The sequence below is a fragment of the Notechis scutatus genome, chromosome 2 (genome assembly GCF_049901735.1).
Source record: "Notechis scutatus isolate UNSWTSFEM ecotype Mainland chromosome 2, rNotScu1.2, whole genome shotgun sequence".
Classification (NCBI taxonomy): domain Eukaryota; kingdom Metazoa; phylum Chordata; class Lepidosauria; order Squamata; family Elapidae; genus Notechis; species Notechis scutatus.
Genome location: NC_142010.1, coordinates 201701919 through 201721488, shown reverse-complemented (window position 1 = coordinate 201721488; position 19570 = coordinate 201701919). Strand labels below are relative to the sequence as shown.

General features: G+C 36.0%; 1 protein-coding gene across 1 annotated transcript in view; it reads left to right on the top strand.

Moving 5' to 3' along the window:
• The window catches only part of TRPM6 (transient receptor potential cation channel subfamily M member 6), an 83024-nt gene that overhangs the window by 30817 nt on the left and 32637 nt on the right, over window positions 1-19570 (top strand). Inside the window, exons 19-27 of the mRNA XM_087957819.1 lie at window positions 2000-2155; window positions 3772-3915; window positions 4360-4488; window positions 8601-8852; window positions 9780-9954; window positions 11699-11813; window positions 14025-14227; window positions 15953-16085; window positions 16852-17981. Of these exons, the coding sequence (XP_087813945.1) occupies window positions 2000-2155; window positions 3772-3915; window positions 4360-4488; window positions 8601-8852; window positions 9780-9954; window positions 11699-11813; window positions 14025-14227; window positions 15953-16085; window positions 16852-17981 (2437 nt within the window). The remainder of the gene's footprint in view (window positions 1-1999; window positions 2156-3771; window positions 3916-4359; window positions 4489-8600; window positions 8853-9779; window positions 9955-11698; window positions 11814-14024; window positions 14228-15952; window positions 16086-16851; window positions 17982-19570) is intronic.

Sequence of the window (19570 nt, the reverse complement as noted above, 5' to 3'; positions counted from 1 at the left end):
AAAACTGCACGTAATTTATCTGACACAACAAACAAATGAGAACTTTGTGATAACTTATAAGGCCCTCTTTCCTGTTTCTCAAACCCTGAATTGTTGGTTATCTCTTTAAAAGCATTTCCTCCTTGGATTATGGGTAGGGGAAGGAATGGACTCTGTACTCTTTTAATACAGGACTCATTTATGTTTCTTAGTTTTGCAGAAGCCCTTGCCTCTGCTGCCAAAATAAATATAGATTATCATACTCCTACATTTGATTGTTTCATAGCAATTTTATTTTTTAGAAGAAAATTTTATTGGATTTTTTTTCCATTAAAAAGTGGAAACACTAATAAAAAAGTAATTAAGATAAGAAAAAGAAAAAAAATGCAGAAAGAAAGAAAAAGAAATATAAGGACGTGACAGTTTTCTTTTTACAACAGTATAAATATAAATTCAAATTGACCACTTTTTCTAAAGTTTATTCTATTAATTCATTTGTTTTATTTTTTTTTGTATCCTGCCTTTACTTTTACAAACAACTCAAGGCTGCAGATATATGCAACATACCTTTCTCCTCCTATTTTCCACACAACAACAATCCTGTGAGATGGGCTGGGCTGAGAAGGGGTGGGTGGGAAGGAGAGATAGATTGGCCCAAGATCATTTAGTCATTTCATGGCTGTGGTGAACTTGAACTCAAGTTCTCCTGGTTCTAGCCGGTGCCTTAACCAATAGATGAAACTAGCTTTCAAGATTACTTTCATTTCTTCTATTACCTATTTTTTCCAATCCTCAAACCCATGTATGTCAGTAATGGTCACTTGCTTACTTCCATATGTAGTAAGAACACATAAAACAATTTTATTTCCTAATCATGGAGTACATTTGCCAGCTCTATTTTTGTGAATGTATTTGACACATGTAACACTACTCATTGAGAACTGCATTGGTTGCCTGTATGTTTCCGGGTGCTAGTTATCACCTATAAAGCCCTTCATGGGTTGGAACTGGGTTTCTTAAGGGAAGTCTTCTCCCAGTTGTTTCTACCAGTTCAATTATCATGTTGTAGTTCCCCTCAGCTAAGGACTAGTGACAACCAGGAAATGTGCCATCTATGTTACAGCCCTTCCCTTCTGGAATAGTCTCCCTTCAGATATCAGGTTTACCTCAACCCTGTTGGGCTTTTGTAAGGCCATGAAGACTTGGTTGTGTGTATTTTGCATTATTGTAATAGTTTAATTGTTTTTATGTTTTATGATGTGTGCCAGTCAGTCACTTGCTGAGATGGATGGCCATAGAAAGTAAATAAATAAATAACTAAAGATAAACCATTTTTGTGTTTGACGCACACACATACATCTTTAAAATACATAATATATTTATATATAAAGCATAAATATATATTTTAAAGTGTTTTTTGAATTGTTTTTACCTCTATAAATGACCATAAAAAAGGCCTGCAAGTCTGATGGTTGGTATAAAAATCTAAATAAAACAAATAAAGCCCAAGATAGGCACCCATAAATCAGTTGATTGGAATCAAAGTGCACTGATATAAAACCGTTTATGGAACTGCAGCACGATGGGCACTGCACATACTCCTGGAGAGAGAGCGTCCATAACAGAAAACCTTATCATATGAACAAAGCTTTTCCTCCAACCCAGGTAGGAAATGTCCAGCCTCCAGACCAATCAGGATTGCAAGGAGGGCAAAACTCTGCTGTCCCTCCAACCATGGCTATAATCCAGAATGATGGATCCCTATGACTGATATTTTAAATGTGATTTTTGCAATCAGGTGAATTTAACTGAGCTGTGATCGGATTAGCTTCAGTGCAAAAATATTGGATTAGACTAGCCAAGTTAATCTTTGGCAAGTTTAAGATGCCAAGATGTCAGGATTGGATTTGCTTTTTGAAACCTTCTCTGCAGTTATTGCCCAATAACAACTATTGCTGTCTAATGTTAAGTAAGAATAAAAAAAACACCCATTCATAGTAAAAATTTGATGCTCTTTTAGGTGATTCTAAGTATTCTTCTACCTCCCACCATCTTGATGCTGGACTTTAAAAGCAAGGCTGAAATGTCCCATGTCCCCCAGCCCCAGGAGCCCCACCAATTCACATGGTACCATGGTGATCCCAACACCACCAGTGGAAAAGATAACTTATCATTGGTTAGTATGTAAACCAGGTTTGGATTTCATTTTATTGGATGGAATAAAAGCAGACTTTTTTTGTCAGGAAATGTTCTGATCTAAATATTGTGTCAGAAGAAAAATCTAAAGCTTACGAAGTTTTAGGGGCAGGTTTATATATTAATAAAGGAGAAGTGTCGGTCACATGCTTCGCATATTCTAAGTGCCATAATTGAATAACTATGTGTGCCACAGATGTGATAAATAAATACAAGGCAGATAGCATGGTCCTTGAATAATGACCACAACAAAGCTCAAAATTTCTGTGGCTAAGCAAGAAAGTTTTTAGGTGAATTTTGCCACATTTTATTCCTTTTTTTTTACCACAATTGTTAAATGAATCACTACATTTGTTAAGTTAGTAATATGTGTGTTAAGTGGCTTCCTCATTAGCCTTGCTTGTCAAAAAGTGATTCAAAAAAGTGATCACATGACCTTGGGCAATGCAATCATCCAAAATATCAGTCAGTTGCCAAGCATCCAAATTTTGATCACATGACCGTGGGGACGCTGAAACAGTCATAAGTGTGAAAAAAAGGTCCTAAGTCACTTTTGTCAGTAGTGTTATAACTTCAGATGGTCACTAAATGAACTGTTATAAGTCGAGGACTATCTGTACATAGCTTTTTCCACTGCATTTAGATATCCTTTTTTCTGCTAGGAAATTCACAGCACAATTTTGTTATTATTCCAACAGTTTCTTTTCTTTTCCACTTTTTCACCTCTTGAAAAAAGCAAAGCAGCTTTATTCTGTCTTCGATATATCATTAGTACGACACAAGTACACCCAAGCTCATTTTTTTACCAAAAACTGAGGTTTTAGAATAATTTTATTCAAAATGACAATTGCAACAATAAACATGAATACAAATGGGAAAAAAAGGATAGATAAAAGGTAAAAGAAAAGAATGAAAATAAAAAATAGAAAGAAAAAAAATATAAGACTATGGTAAAGAAAAAGAAAAGAAATATATAAAGAAATAGCTTTCCCCAACGAAAACAACTTTGTATATCCCACTTACTTTTTTAAGGGGCAATCTCTGAAGGTGATTAGAAGCAAAGTATGTGAACCAAGTGTCTTTTCAAAGGTTGAACAGTGATTTGAGCAAAAGGCTATTCCCTCATGTTTTAGAGCAGGGGTCTCCAACCTTTGCAACTTTGCTGGCTGGGGAATTCTGAGAGTTGAAGTCCCCCAGGCGTAAAGCTGCCAAGGTTGGAGACCCCTGTTTTAAATCTCTAAACTCACTGTGGACTGCTTTCTTGCAGTTTCCTAATGAAGAGAGGAATTATAAAGAGCTAGTCTGCTTATTGGGTTTTCTTTTGACCGCAGCTGTAGGTTCCGTTTTTAGCAAAGCTTGCCTTCACTTTGCCATTTCTTCCTCAGAAGTCCCAAACCAAGCATATTCACGCCAGTCTATGCAAGTTGGATCTATAGAGACTACTTTGCAAGCCAACATAATGTTGCCTGCATCCCACCAATTCAGAAATACTTACAGTGGATTGATTTAATCAGAATATTTGCTTATTTACATATACTGGAATTCATTTATTTAGTTGGATGGCAACTAATTTAAACATTTCCTTTTTTAAAAAAGAACAATTATGATTTTGAGAAAGAGGTTGAGAAGCAAGCTGAAAAACCGACTTACCCCAACAACAATGAACCACAAAGCCTTCTTGGAACGAGGAAGATCTATGAATTCTACAACGCCCCTATTGTCAAGTTCTGGTTCCATACGGTCAGTTATTGATGTTACACTGAACGTTTTACCAAAATGTGTATCAATAACTCAATCCCTCTGCACGCCACTGAAACAGACCTATTCATGAGAGAGAAGAAGAATGTGGCATTTTAAGTAGTTACTTGGTTGAATTTTATTTTACTTATTTATTTAGATTTTCTAATAGCCAAATATATTGCAGAATGATCTTATTTGAAATAATGATGTGGAGTTTATTGTCCTGAGAATGTTGCATTGATAAGACAATGAGATTACTAAATATAAACCTGCATATTTAACTGACTGATTTAACTGACTGATTTAACTGACTGATACTATATTTACAATTCAATCTCTCAAAATAGCAGAGTTCTATGGGCTTACTTTGTGATGATGTAAACTATTAGTTGCTCATTTTTGTCACAGCTGTCAATCATAAAATGTCTATTGTATATTTGCTAGATGGCCTATTTAATCTTTCTCATGCTGTTTACTTACACAATCTTGGTGAAGATGAAACCAACCCCCAGTGCTCAGGAATGGCTTGTGATCATCTACATTTTTACTACCTCCATTGAGAAAGTCAGAGAGGTATGCCCTTGATTTAATAATCCTAGCATTATTGCTGTAGTTAATTCTTACATACAAATACATCCAGATATGTGTACAAATCAAATTGTACAAATTATTTGATTGACAAATCAAATAAATAAATAAATAAATTACAGGTAGTCCTTGATTTACAACCACAATTGAGCCCAAAATTTCTGTTGCTGAACAAGACAATGTTTAAGTGAGTTTTGCCCCATTTTATGACTTTTTTTTGCCACATTTGTTAAGTGAATCACTGCTTTTTTAAAGTTAGTAACATGTTTGTTAAGTGAACCTGGTTGCCCCATTGACTTTGCTTGTCAGAAGGTCCCATAAGGGGATCACATGACCCCAGGACACTGCAACCATCATAAATATGGGTTAGTTGCCAAGAATCTGAATTTTGATCACATCACCATGGGGATGCTGAAAAGGTCATGTGTGAAAAACAATCATAAGTCACTTTTTTCAGTGCCACTGTAATTTCGATCAGTCACTAAATGAATACTGTTGTAAGTCGAGGACTACCTATTTATGAAAGACAAACAAACCTGCAGGAATTTTCAATCAACTTATTTTTTTTCTTGAAAAATATTAATATTTCATATTTTGTAAAAACAAAACTGAACAGGAGTTGAAAATGTACATTGGGAATGCAGCCTTTCAGCAATCTATATTTTTGGGTGGGTGGGTGGAAGTACCAAATACATCTGAAAGCAGCACTTAACATTTGTGGGCAGCATTTTTGTTTTGCAGTATTCCCCTTTCCCCCAATTTCACAGAACTGGGGCTGGCAGGGGCCATTTAGGAGTTTCAGCTTTTTGCTGATGCATTTGATCCTGGAACCAAACATTATACCTAATTATAATTAAAAATGCAATAGGTAAATATATACATTAAATAGAAATCAAATGTACTTTTTAAATGCTGCTTTTGCCTCTTTCTTTTCAGAATACAATCTTTACCATGCTATTTAAAGACCAAATTTTGCCCAAGAAATGCTGTGCTCTCCCTCCAAAAAAAAATCAGCTCTAAGTGTACAAATTAATTAAATGTTGTCTATGTGTATGCTAAAGATCTGGCTTTGATGGAGTGAGTAATTGAGAAGCTATTCCTTTATGAAACAGCATTGTGCACTGGTTCTTGGTTTACCAAGTACAATTTTGCAGAATGTTGTGTTTTACATATTAGTAATTTACCTCACAAGTGTTTGCTCTATGCAGTGTGGAGATATTTGTCTCTTAGATTGTATCAAGTAATTGCTAACTCTTGACCAACATTTCTTTAAATATTAGTATCTTTTCTAATAGTATCCTTCAACTCATTGGGACTCGTACACCTGGAGTCATTCATATGTTTCTCTGTTTTTTGGGTTGGAGGCAAACATTTTAATACCATTCCTTCACTTTGCAGCTTATCAGCACGATCGTAGCAATGTATAATTACTTCGTACTTTATAATGTGTTAAGAAATCTTTTTTATGACCTTCCAAAGTTTCCAGTTCATAACTTGCTTTGCTGAAAAAGCCCTGAAGGGCACTCTTATTGTTCCAGAAACCTCCACACACACTCCACCACTAATTTTCTCTTCTTGTAATGTCAAAAATTTATCCTTTCAGGATTGGCATGCCTTTTAAAAATGCCCACAAGTTGTTTTCTTCTTTTTGTATCAGAATAAAACTAATTCATTAATTCATACTTCACTTGACTAAAACTCTTTTGATTTCCCTTCTGCTTCCTTGGTTTTTTATTAATATCCTTTTATTAATATTTCATTTTGCCAGAGTGCTAGCTATATTTTAAACAGATGTATAATTATTGCAGCCCTACAGTCACTCTAATGAAACAGAAAACAAATAGACGTAGAGATAGAAATATATTTCAGTTGGAAGGAGAGACAAAAATCTGATATTCAGGGTTTTTGAACAGCAGTTGATTGGGTAATTTGAGTAATTTCCCCCAACCATTTTTCCAAAATTTCAGTGAGTGATTCTTTGCTACCATCTTGCCAATTAGCTACCCTAGTCACGTTTCCAAAGTTGCAAATATCTATTAATCATCAAGACAATTAGGTTTGACCAGGGATAATAATAACTTTTAGGAATCATAGACTATTTACGAAAAACATTTAAAGCAATAAGAACACAATTTTATTAACTTTTTGTTATTGTTGTTGCATAATCTGCATGTAAAATGAAGATTTTCCAGATCAAGGAACTTAATAGCCTGTTTTATCTGCAACCTCCATGCATGTGCTTCTGAACCTCAGACTATGAATACGTTCACAAGTAAGTTGTAAATTGAAAGTCTAAGATATGGGCTATATCTTAGACTTTCAATTTACAACTTACCTGTGAACATATTCATGGATCTTCATTTGAGCATAAGGTTTCTGTCTGCAGTTATTTTATTCTCATCATGAAGACAAGGAGCTGAGATGTTGTACAATACTAATTTTGTGACCTTGATATGTGGTTGATCAATAATCCTGACATGAGCCCATTGGAGTACTGGAGATGCTTCAGCTTCAATATGAATCTTCAATATGAAGATATTGTTATTTAGAGGTAAAACCCAGAGAGGAAAACATGAGCTAACTGCAAGTGTTACCATTTTATACATAAAGATACCCTCCATCAAAAGGTTATTAATTGCTCTGGTTCAATGAAGTGATAGGTAACTGATAAACCCTCCTAGAAGTTATGGAGGAAGATCTCATTAAAAAAATTAACTGGGAAAAATAAGGCATGAATGATGCAGGATTTCATCTATCATTGAGTCTATCATCTGCACCTCTATAACTGTCTGGTTTGCAACCCAACAGGACAGACACAGACTTCAGAGGATAATTAGGACTGCAGAAAAAACAATTACTATCAACCTGCCTTCAATCGAGGACCTGTATACTGCACAAGTCAAAAAAAAGGCTGTGAAAATATTTACAGACCCCTCACATCCCGGACCTAAATTGTTTCAACTCCTTCCCTTAAAAGGACGCTATAGAGCACAGCACACCAGAACAACTAGACACAAGGACAGTTTTTTCCCAAACGCCATCACTCTGCTAAACAAATAATTCCCTCAACACTGTTCAACTATTTACAAAGTGTGCACTACTATTACTATTAATCTTCTCACTCCTTATCACCCATCCTCTCCAACTTGTGACTGTATGACTGTAACTTTGTCGCTTGTATCCTTGCGATTTATATTGATTGTTTCCTAGTATGATTTGATTGCTGATTGTACCCTATGACTATCATTAAGTGTTGTACGTTATAATTCTTGATTCTTAACAAATGTATCTTTTCTTTTATGTATACTGAGAGTATTTACACCAAGACAAATTCATTGTGTTTCCAATCACACTTGGCCAATAAAGTATTCTATTCTATTCTATAAAGAAAATTTCAAATTTCAAGAATTCAAAAGAAAGAACATAGACCAAATCCACAAAACCTGAGAAAAATGCATGAATAAATTAAATGACCTTTCCCCTACTGTCTGAAGAATAAAGAAGACACAAAATACAGTAATTAGACCTCCACTTACTATTCAAGTATTATTCAACTATTCAATAGAAAATCAAGGCAGCAAAAAATAGAATGCATCAGGTTGAAGAGATGGTCAATATGTGCCATTAGTGTATATTGTAACTCTCTAAGAAGACATCATTCCCTGATCTGAAGCAAATCTGAATCAGGATAAATTTTCTTGTTATCAGAAATAACCCATATTTGGCAAAACATTAACATTGAAAATAAACAAAGATCTTTCAAATTTTAAAATTGGCTTCGTTCTAAATTATCATTACAATTTAGCTTACATAAAAGATAAAAATATATCTATTTCAAGCTACTAATTCATAGTCATTAAAGCATTGTAATTTGTGCCTTATGGATGAAAAAATAAATAAAACTAATACTGACAATAATTATTTTGTTTCTGGAGAAAATTAATTTAATGTGTAAGTGTAATAGAGGTGTTGGACATTTGCCTTGTAATAATTCAGAAGTCAAATGGAGAATCATTTTTCCTTTGTCTAGTGTCACTCTATTGAGATACATAATTGTGTTTATATAGTGATGTTTTAACAAATCATTCTGCCTTTAGATTTTTATTTCAGAGCCAAGCAAGTTCATCCAAAAGGTGAAAGTATGGATTTATGAATACTGGAATTTTACAGACTTTATTGCTATCATCCTGTTCATGACCGGATTTGGTTTGCGCTGGGCTAATCCTCCACTTCAAACAATAGGAAGGTTAATTTATTGTTTGGATATAATATTCTGGTATGCTCGACTTCTTGATTTTTTTGCTGTGAATCAGCATGCTGGCCCCTATCTGACAATGATAGGCAAAATGGTAAGTACTGTTGAATGCTATTAATAATAATTATAACCTTTTCTTAATGAGTCTTGGCTTTAATAGTTCTTTGGGTAGTCTAAGAACCATGAAACTATGAGTACTAGTCCTGCTTTAGGCATGAAAATCCAGCTGGATGACTTTGGGCCTGACATTCTCTCTCAGCCCAACTCACTTCACAGGGTTGTTGTTGTGACAAAAATAGGAGGCAGAAGGAGTATTTAGTATGTTTGCCACCTTGAGTTATTCATAAACAATAATAAAAGTGATATAAAAGTCAAATAAATAAAAAGTTGTGGCCACACAAGTCAATAGAACTGCAATACTGGACCAGAAATGTGCATGGAATAATAAAATGTGATGATGAAAGACACTTGACTTACTGTTTACAAGATATGTGTTGGTGGATGTTGCTCCCACTTGGAACCCCCTGTTAATATAATGAGGAATTTATTCAGCCTTAAGTATTAACTCAAGTATCTTGGTAATCTCTCTTACCCTGTCTCTCTTCCATTGTAAATCAGATCATAATCTACAATTAATCTTCAATTTATTCTTGACTTAAATCTTGGATTCATTGAGAATAACAAACCAGGCCTCCCAGTTTAAACAATATGCTAGACAAAGAATTCCTGATTTATTTGGTCATTTGAATGACTGGATTAAATGTTCAAATATGTTGGGAGAAGGATTTATGAAAAGCTCATTAATTTGATTGGAAATAGATAATAAATCATGCTATTATTAGCATGATTAGAATATTATTATTCATGCTTTTTGAACAATTGGCAACCCTGTATCTTGTAAGATGCCTTTAAATCATTTATTAATAGATTGCACAATCAGGTTTATTAAAAGCAACAACAGAGACTGTCTTTTCTTTAAAATTCTTACTACTATGATAGTTTGTTTTGTTTTTCATTACAGACAGCAAATATGTTTTATATTGTAATTATGATGGCCATAGTGCTATTAAGTTTTGGCGTTGCACGAAAAGCCATACTTTCTCCAAATGAGCAGCCATCATGGACTCTTGCACGAGATATTGTATTTCAGCCATATTGGATGATATTTGGTGAGGTATATGCGGGAGAAATTGATGGTATGTCTGGTGTTGTTGAAGTGTTGCATTTAAATTTCATGTAAATGAAATCACCTTCATGTAAATCTTCTATTTACATTTATTAGTTTAATTGTTTTTAATAGATTTATAGTCAGTATGCTTTAATAGTAGATTTTTCTGTATGCCGCCCAGACTCACTTCTTGTAAAATACAAATTGGACAAATAAAACAAATAAATGCATAGCTTACTTATTAACACAGCCATTTATTACGTGGCTAATAATAATGAATAGTGGAAAATGTTTGCCTTAATTGTGCTTTATAACCTGTGATACAAATGAAGCATAATTTCATCATTCTCCAATTTCACCGCAATGAAAAGCTCCAATATGTGGATAAATTAGGGATGGGATGTTTCTGGTTCTATAGAACTGGTAGCTGTGAAGAATAGCCGACACTGAATTGGTTCGGTTTTTGGCCCACCCACCTGCCTGGGCTCTAGGCTGTCATTTATTCCCTGCTTTTCCCTCCTCAGCTGCTTTGCATGGCACAGCTGACATTGAAAAAGCAGGAAATAAGAGGATTTTCAAACGCTGCACACCCACGCAGTGCTTGTCAGCTGTCCAGGCGGCACAGCTGATAATTTCTTGCAAACGCTGCACACACACATGTTATGATTGTCCACAGTTCGGAGAACTGGCAAATCGCTCCATTGGCTGGCCCTTCCCCTACCTGCCCACTCACTCCTTACCTGGCATGCGAGCCATCCAACTTGCCTGGTTTGGTAAGTTGCTATTTTTCCTTTTTTTCCTGATCATCAGCTGTTCTGCTCTGCCAGGAGATTTAGATTAGCTAGAAAGCAAGAAATCCTTGGATTTCTTGCTTTCTAGCTAATCTAAAAGCAGAGCCAAATCCTCCTTAGGACTGAAGCTTTTACTTTTCAGTGCAGGCTTAGGTAGCTGATTGCAGATAGATAGATCTCTAAGTGAATGTGTGATTCTATAAGCAACTCAATCTTCCTGGCTGCTTTGCCTGCTTTTGGGTAAAAGTTGCTCTTTTTTGTAAAAAAAATCAATATTTACATAAATATTTATAATATTTACATACAAGCCATGCCCACCCAGTCACATGACCACCAAGCCACACCCACAAATTAGGCCACACCCACAGAACCAGTTGTTAAGAAATTTGAACCCCTGGGATAACCAATAAAATATACCCCTTTTCCCCATCCTTTCTCACTTTGATGATTGACTTTCCCAGTGGGAGTCTGTCTTAAACTCTTAAAATTAAGGGAAGAGAGAAAGATAGGCTAGATGACTAGATGATTAGGTAGATGATTAGATGTCTTAGATTGCACTATGCCTTAAATATACTATATTTATATATACTGTATATACTATATAATTATATACTATAATCTCTAGTGAGGTTGTAGTTCAATAATTTTCAGTGCTTTTAGCCACTGCTCTGACTTTATAACCTTCATAATATAGAATAGACATTATGAGATATATGTGTTTTTCTAAGAACTCTGTCCTCTTGTCAGGTGTCACTAAATTCTGTAAATATGTAATTTGTCTTTCATTATGAAAAAATAAAAGAAATAATTATACAGAAAATGGTTGGAAATAATTCATTTATGGCTAATTCACTACCATCAAATTGATTAAACTTCATTATTTGGTTTCAACTGGCTGGAGCACTTAATTCATGAATGGATGTATCATTATCTTAGTATTCACAAACCAGATTTATACAGTTTATTTTATATTTTTTTCAGCTTGTGAATTAGATGAAAACTGTCCTCCAGGTTCATTCCTCACCCCATTTCTTCAAGCAGTGTACCTCTTTGTACAATACATCATTATGGTCAATCTACTTATTGCTTTCTTCAAGTAAGTATTGCTTTCTTCTATCCCTATCTTGATAATTTTAAGAAATTTTAGAATTAAAGTTCCAAAAAGAAAATTTGGGGGAGTATAGTCCAGACATACCTAGGGTCATACCTAGGGTAATACGTAGGGTATTAACATTTATGTTTTATTGTTATTATTGGTAGTATATCTAGTGTCAACCCTGAAACTGACCTGACTGGTCACTGGAGCCATATTGGAGCTTCAATGTTGCCACACTGGAGCTGAGGTATGGGGAAGGGAGATTAGAGATAGAGAGGTTTGTGTAGCCAAAATAAAATACTTTCTCTTGAGAACTAAGGACACTCTCACACCTGGATCAGGGAAGAAGGAGGGAGGTATCCAGATGCTTAGGCAGCTTCTTGATTGGACCATGTGACTGATTGTTTGGAGTTTGAGGAACAACTTTCTCTTTTAACTAGGTGAAAAATGTTGGAAACTTTAAAGTCAGTTTTCACCAGATACGTGCCAAGATGATTTTTCCAATAAAGCGATCTTTTGAGGAATCTACCTGCTTCGGAGTTTTGCTTGCTATGGACCTATTACTTGGAACCCTGACATGTAGCTTACTCCATGTAGCTTTATTTTTACAGAAGTAAAAATCCACCTACTTCAGCTATAATATATAGATTCCAAGGCACAACTTAGGAGAAAAAGCACAATAAGTCCAAGGTTATGATCATGATTTTTTTCTTACTAGATGTTGTCTGTTTCTAACAAATGAATTCAACACTGAATGTTTTTTTTCAACAGATTCTTGCTTGCATGCTGCCTTTGTATCAGGGGTGGGATGCTACCAGTTCTGCCCAGTTCTATAGAACCGGTAGCTCTGAAGAGCAGCAGACACCGAACCAGTTCTGTGTTTGCTGCCGTTTGGCCCACCCGCCCCGGCTCTTACCTGTCCTTTATTTCCTGCTTTTTCAACCTTAGTTGCTTTGTGCGGCACAGCTGAGGGTGAAAAAGCAGGAAAAAAGAGGCTTTTCAAATGCTGCGCACCTGCACGCAGCGCTTTTCAGCTGTCCAGGCAGCACAGCTGATTTTTTTTTTTTACATGTGCGCGCAAAATATAGTCACCGAACCAGTAGTAACACCGGAAAATATAGTCACCGAACCAGTAGTAACACCGGTTGAATCCCGCCCCTGCTTTGTATAGATGTCTAGGATTTACCACTGGTGGGTAATGATCAGGCAGAAGATGAAAAGCAAACTCTTTATTTAAAAAAACCTTCATTTGGTGTTTTCCCTATTAGAGTCATACTTTTTTTCTTTCTGAGTTATATGGTACATGTCTCATTTGCAAAGGAACAATCAAATGATTGGTAAAAACATTATGAATATTATCACCATTTATGTTTTTTAAAGGAATGAAGGTTGATTTTCAACCACAATAGAGTCCTAACTTTTTCTTGCTAAGCGAGATATTAGTTAAGTGGCTTTTACCCCATTTTGTGCCTTTTCCTGTTGGTTAGTCTCTTGCAGTTGTTAAGTGAATCACTGCAGTTAATGACACTGTTGTTAAGTGAATCTGACTGCCCCATTGACTTTTGCTTGTCAGAAGGTCACAGAAGGGGATCCACCTGACCCCGGGACACTGCAACCATCACAAATATGAGTCAGTTGACAAGTGTCTGAACTTTGATCATGTGGCACAGGGATACTGCAATGGTTGTAAGTCTGAAATCAGTCAGAAACAGGTGGTATTCAGTAGGTTCTGACCAGTTCTGGAGAACCAGTAGCGGAAATTTTGAGTAGTTCGGAGAACCGGCAAATACCACCTCTGACTTGCCCTGCCCCCATACCTTCTCTGCCTCCTGAGTCCCAGCTGATCGGCTGGGTCTTCTTCTTTGGTTGCCCTGCACAGGAGTACGGAGCTGGAAAGCAGGTTAGTGGGGTGGGGAGGGAATGGAGATTTTACAGTATCCTTCCCCTGACACACCCAGCAAGTCACACCCACAGAACCAGTAATAAAAAAATTGAATCCCACCACTGGTCAGAACTCACTTTTTAAAGTGCTGTTGTAACTCTGGTTACTAAACAAGCTGTTGCGTGTCGAAGACTACCTGTATTTCTTCTTGTTTCCCAATGCAAGTGCTCTCTAACATAAATATGATGTAATATGTCAATGGTTATAAAGTTTGTGGTTTGTAAAGTGGCCATACGATCCACCCTCTGCCTTTCTTTCTTAATCCGCAGTAATGTTTATTTTGATATGAAGTCTATGTCAAACAAACTCTGGAAATACAACCGTTACCGCTATATCATGACATACCATGATAAGCCATGGCTGCCCCCACCTTTCATCATATTGAGCCACATTGGCATTGCGCTAAATTGCCTTTGCAACCGCCGGTTCCCAAGTGAAATGGATCAAGAGGAGAAGGAGCATGTTGAACTCAGTAAGCAGAGTCTATCTACCTTTAGATTTCTTATACAAGGACCAAATATATATGTCATTAAAAAAAAAGACCATAATGGCATTCAAATTGATAATTGTGTGCTTATACGTATAGTCAAATAAGAACTTAAATTCTCTTTAAATGGGTGTTTTTAAATTCAGAACTCGAGAAGTTATGCTGCTCTTTTTTATTATTCCTTCTTCCTTGAATGTGTAAGCGGGCAGCAGAATTCTAAAAATAAAGTTTATTTATGTATTTGTTGTAATCATTGTTGGCACAATGTGAAAGAACAAGATACAATGAACAATAAATGAATGAATAAGGTGGAAAATTTGACCAACTAATACCACACTTGCAAATATATGCCACATCAAACAAGAAGTATAAAGCAAAGAACAACCAAGGAGAAGAAACCAGGAAGAAGAAAATAAGACCTGGGAGAAAAGCCAGCTCTTTAAGGACTTCCAGAATGTCATCAAGATCTTCTAAGTGAGGGAATTTCATTGCACAGAGCAGTTCTTCCTCTCCACCGCCTAGCACCCATGTGGGTTTTTTGGGATGTGTGTGTGCAATTCCAAAGAAGAATTCACAGGTTATGATTACAATCAGCATCCTAGTGCCAAGTGAAAGGTGTACATCATGTTCAGTTATTTCTAATCAAGTTGAGTTGTAGCTATACCATTCAGTTGATAAAACATGCTGTGTTCCAGAGAGGTGGGGACCTTGGTGCTCTCTGAGCTTGGTTTTCTTGTGGACATTTAATTACCAAACTAGATAACATCATAAGTGTATACTGTTGATATTAGCTGGTTTGGTAATTAAACGTCTGCAAGAAAACCACCAAGCTTAGAGAGCACCAAGGGCCTTACAGTTACATCCTGGGCTACAAATATTATGTCCTATTGATTCCAGAGAGACCCTGTAATGATAAAACTAATTTTATCATAATCTCTGATCATGAACTAGATTGTTTAGAAGGGAATGCTATGGCTTCCAGAATATGTTGAACAACTTTTGTTCATGCAAACTATCAACTGGTAAAACCATTATATTACTTTTCCCCCTTGAGTTTACTTCTGCCTTCTTTAAGGAGGGCTGCCTTTATATGCAGGAAAGAAAATAACTTTTTTTTCCAATATCATCCGTTATTTAACAAAATATGAGGAATAGACTATATGTGATGTTTACATAGATGTGTGTGTGTGGTGTGTATAAGATGAATGGAAATTACAATGAAAAGGATTTTATTTATTATATTTTATTTTATTCTGGATGACACACAATATAATAAACAATAAAATACAATACAGAACAAAACAAGATGGCATCCAGTCATTGTATGCAAATAGACAAACATATCCAACCAGGGCTCTATCCATCTTAATCAAAGGCCTGAAAGACCAACTTATATCTTCAGATGTCATTGTCTCAAGTTTCATTTTATCACTCCCTATCAGCAGTTAATCTACACCAGGGGTGTCAAACTTGCAGCCTGTGGACTAAATGTGTCATGTGCTGGCCACGCCTACTCCTATTTTAGCAAAGGCAAAAAAAAGTTGTGATACGTCACGTGACAATAATGTGATGCTGCAAGTTTGACAACCCTGGATCTACACTGTTGAAAAGTTCACCCACCTGTAATTGGCATGTTTCTGTCACATGCTTGATCACTGGGGTTATTTAAAACCAACAAAGGTAAAATTGATTTGTTATTGCTTTACCTAGAATTGTACCTGAGTGATGAAGAATTAAAAAAGCTTCATGATTTTGAAGAACAGTGTGTGGAACAGTACTTACATGAAAAGAAGGAAAGCTTTCACTTCAGTGACAGTGAACAGATCCGTGTTACAAATGAAAGGTAGGGCTTGTCTCGTAATAATACTTCTTTTGACACCTAACAACAGTGGCATTGATGGGAAGGGTCCAAAATTAATAAGATGCCTGTCACGCCATCACAATGAAAATCCTGCCCCTTTTGTGCATGTATGCAATGTCATATGTAAAAGAGCCAGGTCATGTATGCAAACTTCTCAATTCTTGCAGTTTTGAACTGCCCCTTATAACTTTGGCAACAAAAGCATGTTGAACTTCAGAACTGGTCCTAGACATTTAAATGTTAATTAAATATTTCATTATTGTATTATGCAATATAGTGGAAAAACAAAATAATAATAGATTCTAAAAATAATAATAATAAATTCTAAAAAAACATGAATAAATTCCTTAAGCTATACCATCCTGTTAAATTCTTTAGGCATTCTTCAGTTTCATACAGAAAGCAAAAATTTATTCAACTAAATGTTGGGTTATGCTTAATTATATTGAACAAAAACTATTCTATTACTCAAATGATCACATAGACCAAATTTTGGGTGCTGAAATTGTTTTAGCAGACTCCAAACAATTTAAATGTGTCTCAGATATTCACATTTATGACAAACTATTCTATGAATCATAAACACCTTGCAGTAATCAAGAGTTATAGGGTAGAAAATGCAAGTGGTGAAACAATTTGACTTCATATCTAATGATTCTAATTTACCAGTTGGAAAATACAGTAAATACATTCCTTTAGTGTAGTGAACCATGCATAGGAATATAATTTTTGGATGTTCTTCCCCTAGAGTTGAAGAAATGTTTTCACAGCTGAAGGAAATTCACGACAAAGTAATTTATATCAAAGATTCTTTGCTTGCCTTGGACAGTCAACTGGGACACTTACAGGACCTCTCAGTTTTAACGGTTGATACTCTCAAAGTCATTTCAGCTGTGGACACTTTGCAAGAAGGCGAAGTCTTTCTCTCTGAACAGAAACATCAGACCTGTAGGAAGCTTCCGCATAGTTGGAGCAACACTCTATGCTCAAAGGCTTTGAGTTGTATGGAAAGTGAGAGTATCAAGTGCAATTACTATAGCATGCCACCTTCTCTTCAGAGGAACCTAGCGAGAAGCCATTGTTCATTAGGGGGCAGCCATCCCATTTTGGATGCCCTAAACTATGGTGAAATCCAATTAACCAAGAAAGATCCAGAACAGGAAATTGAAAATGGCCTTCTGACATCGGAGTTATCTTCAGGGAATAAATCAGGCTCTCAGTACGGAAGGTTTCTTCTTGTGCCTCCGGATCAGAAAGGAACTTCTGAAGATGCTGGTTTAAGTTTGGCCTTTTCGACTATGCTGAATGAGCTTAAGGACTTAAACGCTAAAGATGACACGAAGCAGAGTGACGCTGTCTCTCAATGCCATGTATGCAGTGCCAATGATGTGGCAAAAACAATGCCGGTTATCAGCCAAGTGCAGGAGCTGAACATTTCCTTGGCTAAGGAAGAAAATGAAACTGCTGCTGAACACCATTTGTCCATCCATGCAGTTAATAGCATCAGTGAGACCTCTCAATCTTCTCCTTATCGCTGTGAGGGACCAGGGAAAGGTTACGTAAATTGGGGCTTCCTGGAAGACAACGAGAAGAGAGATGGTGGCAGTTGGTCAAGACAGCAAGCAGGTCAACAATCGCTCTGTGACAAAGAAGATGGCCATTGCAGTCCTTCGCATGTGCAGATCAAGGAATCCAAATCTTTCTCTTACAGTTCGGACGTATCAGAGTACAGTAGTGATAGCTCGCAGTCCCGCCTGACTTTCCAGCGTAGCATGTCTGTCTGGATCAATCCTCTCAAGAGGAATTGGCCTTTCTACAAAGGGAGCAGCTTTTGTGCCCATGGGGCTGAGAAAACGGCAAAAACCAGCAAAATAAAAGGCAATAATCACCCAAATTTGAGTTTTCTCCTCTTCTTATGCTTTCATCTTTAAAGAGAGAACTCTATTGAGGGGTCTCCAACCTTGGCAACTTTAAGCCTGGTGGACTTCAACTCCCAGAATTCCCAGTTAGCTGGGAGTTGAAGTCCACCAGCCTTGAATTGCATTTACAGATAATCCTTGTCTTACAACCATTCGTTTAGCAACCTTAAAGTTACAATGGCACTGGAAAAAAAAGAGAGACTTACAACCAATCATCATCCTCCAGCATCTCCAACAGTCACATGATCAAAATTTGGTCACTTGGCAAGAGCATGTATTTGCGAGGGGTACAGTATCCTGGCGTCACCATTTGTGTCCTTCCCAGCTGACCTCTGACAAGCAAAGTCAATGGAGGAAGCCAGATTAACAACTGACTGCCTAATTTACTTAACAAATGCAGTAATTAGCCTCACAATGGTCATAAAATGGGGTCCAACTCACTTAACATCTACCTTGCTTAGCAATGGAATATCTGGTCCCAATGTGGTTGTAAGTCAAGGAATACCTGTATTTTTTTTAAAAGGTTTGTTTATATTTGCATTTTTCTGCCTTCTTTTAGCTGTCTGTCTGTCTCTCTCTGTGTGTATGTAGAAAGTAGTGTACAAATAAATGAAATTGGTATTAACCAGCGTTGGGTTCAAACAATACCCTAAGCGATAATGGGTGCCATGTGGTTTTAATTTGTCAGGTTATATAAACAGAGCCATCATACCTCAAATATAAACAAGATGGCAACTGCAGGCACCAATGACATTAATAATATCTTGGAATAGTATTTAGTAGCATTACAATGATATGACACATTTTATTAAATTAAAGGGCAAATGAAATTATATATGAATGACATGAAATGATATATAAGTAATGGAATATTATAATGACATATGAAACGTCACTTGACATTCTTCCTCCATACACCTATGTTAATAAGTTCAAATATTTTGCTCTCCTCTCTTCTCCTCTTTACTCATACTTTTGTCTATAAAAGAAAAATAGTTGCCGATCTTTAGCTATTTCTCAGCATAAAGTGAGGACCAATTTGTGATATTTCAGCCTTCCCTAAACTATTGGGTCTACATCTACATCATCCATAGTCAGCTCTTACAATGCTGTTGATAGCAGAGGTTGTCTGTTATGTCTGGAAAACAGAAGCATGAAAAGAGGAAAATAAATTGTAAACTACTTAGAGTTGTTTGAGATGGGCAGCTTATATATTATTTGCAATTATATAAGAAATTACAAATATGACAGACAAAGAAATTTATGGAATATTAATATGTTGAAATTATACTATTTTTTTTGTTAGGCACTTAAAATTATATATATATATATATATATATATATATATATATATATATATATATATATATATATATATATGTATGTATGTATGTATGTATGTATGTATGGATCTTTGGTTATTCGGGTTTTCTCCCGCGTAAGATTGGAAGTATCTAGGCAACGTTTCGATGAAGTCTCATTCATCATCTTCAGGCTTCTGTCTTCAGCTCTGTGCTTCTCAGAGTGATGTGAGCTTGCAGCTGCTTC